The 1,239-nt window shown below is 40.6% G+C and overlaps 1 protein-coding gene across 1 annotated transcript; it reads left to right on the forward strand. All coding sequences in view use genetic code 11, as the record gives it.

Annotated features, from left to right (window-relative positions):
* Window positions 1-385: 385 nt before the first annotated feature.
* EGR_06360 (hypothetical protein) lies at window positions 386-834 on the forward strand (the record flags this gene model as incomplete). The annotated part of the gene is made up of 2 exons (XM_024495609.1): window positions 386-404; window positions 728-834. 2 exons carry the CDS (start codon window positions 386-388, stop codon window positions 832-834), a joined length of 126 nt encoding a protein of 41 aa, XP_024350007.1.
* Window positions 835-1,239: the final 405 nt, after the last annotated feature.

Consider the following 1,239-nt stretch of genomic DNA (forward strand, 5'->3'; position numbering starts at 1 on the left):
TAGAATATGCTTTCGTATATATGATATGAAAAGTACTTACAGATCGCCATTCTACTGATAAAATTTAAGTAGACTGCCAAAAGTTGTTCGCTCTTAATGAATCGTTTTTAGCTATGCCAAACTATGGTTTATAATTTCATCTTCAATTTTTTTTGCATTTTTTGCGAATTTTGTCAATATACCTCTTAATATTTAAAGCGTTTTTATAAACTATATTTTTTGTTCAAAAACCCCCCCCCCACCGATCCAACATACATTTTCAAGGGTCAAAAAAGAACTTTTTTAGGATGAATTACTCGTCTTACGGAGGTGTTACTTGACAAGATGACACTCCGCGTCAGCCGCATATAACCAGGGCCCTGTCGTAGATGTCGGGGCAGTTAAAATGATCCGTTTACCACCGGGTATTTTAAAAAGGATGATTCTGTAGCAGAACGTTATTAGTTCTCCTCAATTTAGCTTTCAAAGTGGCATCCCGCCGTTTTATGCAACGGTTGTCGAGGCATAGGATGATTTTGTTGTGGCATTAGCATCAAGTGGACCTTAATCCATGTAAATGGTGATTTTGACCTCAGTGGGATTAGTTGCCGAGGCCAAATTTCACAGAAGCTGTCGACACAGAATGCGTGCCGATAGGTCATCAAAAGACTTGGACAAAACACTCTTTAGTTTTACTTATTAGGCCTCATTCTAAAGGAGGGCTAGTTTCTCCCCCCCCCCTCCATAGTTGAGATAAATGCACAAGCCGATCCAGGTTGGGGCACACCTTCAACGGATAGGATATTGAAGACCGCAGGTTGGTTTGACGACCTTGGCCCCATTCCGTTGGCTTAGTAAAGACCAAAAGCCGAATGAAATGTGGAGGTCATTTTAAGGAGGTGGAATGCATTACCATACAAACGCAGTGTACTGTCTTCGGATGATCGATGCAGACTTTTAAAGTACATGAAACTGTCTGTAGTGCATGTACTATAAAATCACGGGTTGATGCACCAGTCTATGGGGTACGATAATCTCCCCTGTTAACTGGGATATATTCCTCTCAAGGTTTTCTGCTCCAGGTGCCATGTTTAATTCAAATCTAACTTTGTATTAGGTTCTCCACAAGAAGGCAAGAAAGGATGCGCCGTCTAGAGGTGATTTGAAGTTTTTTTTTTGCACAAAAATGGAGAAGTACTTCAAGAATGAGATGTCGAGGCAATTGAGGATCGGCACATCTAGTTATCGAAGCCTATTCAA

Source organism: Echinococcus granulosus (genome assembly GCF_000524195.1).
Source record: "Echinococcus granulosus chromosome Unknown EG_S00055, whole genome shotgun sequence".
Classification (NCBI taxonomy): domain Eukaryota; kingdom Metazoa; phylum Platyhelminthes; class Cestoda; order Cyclophyllidea; family Taeniidae; genus Echinococcus; species Echinococcus granulosus.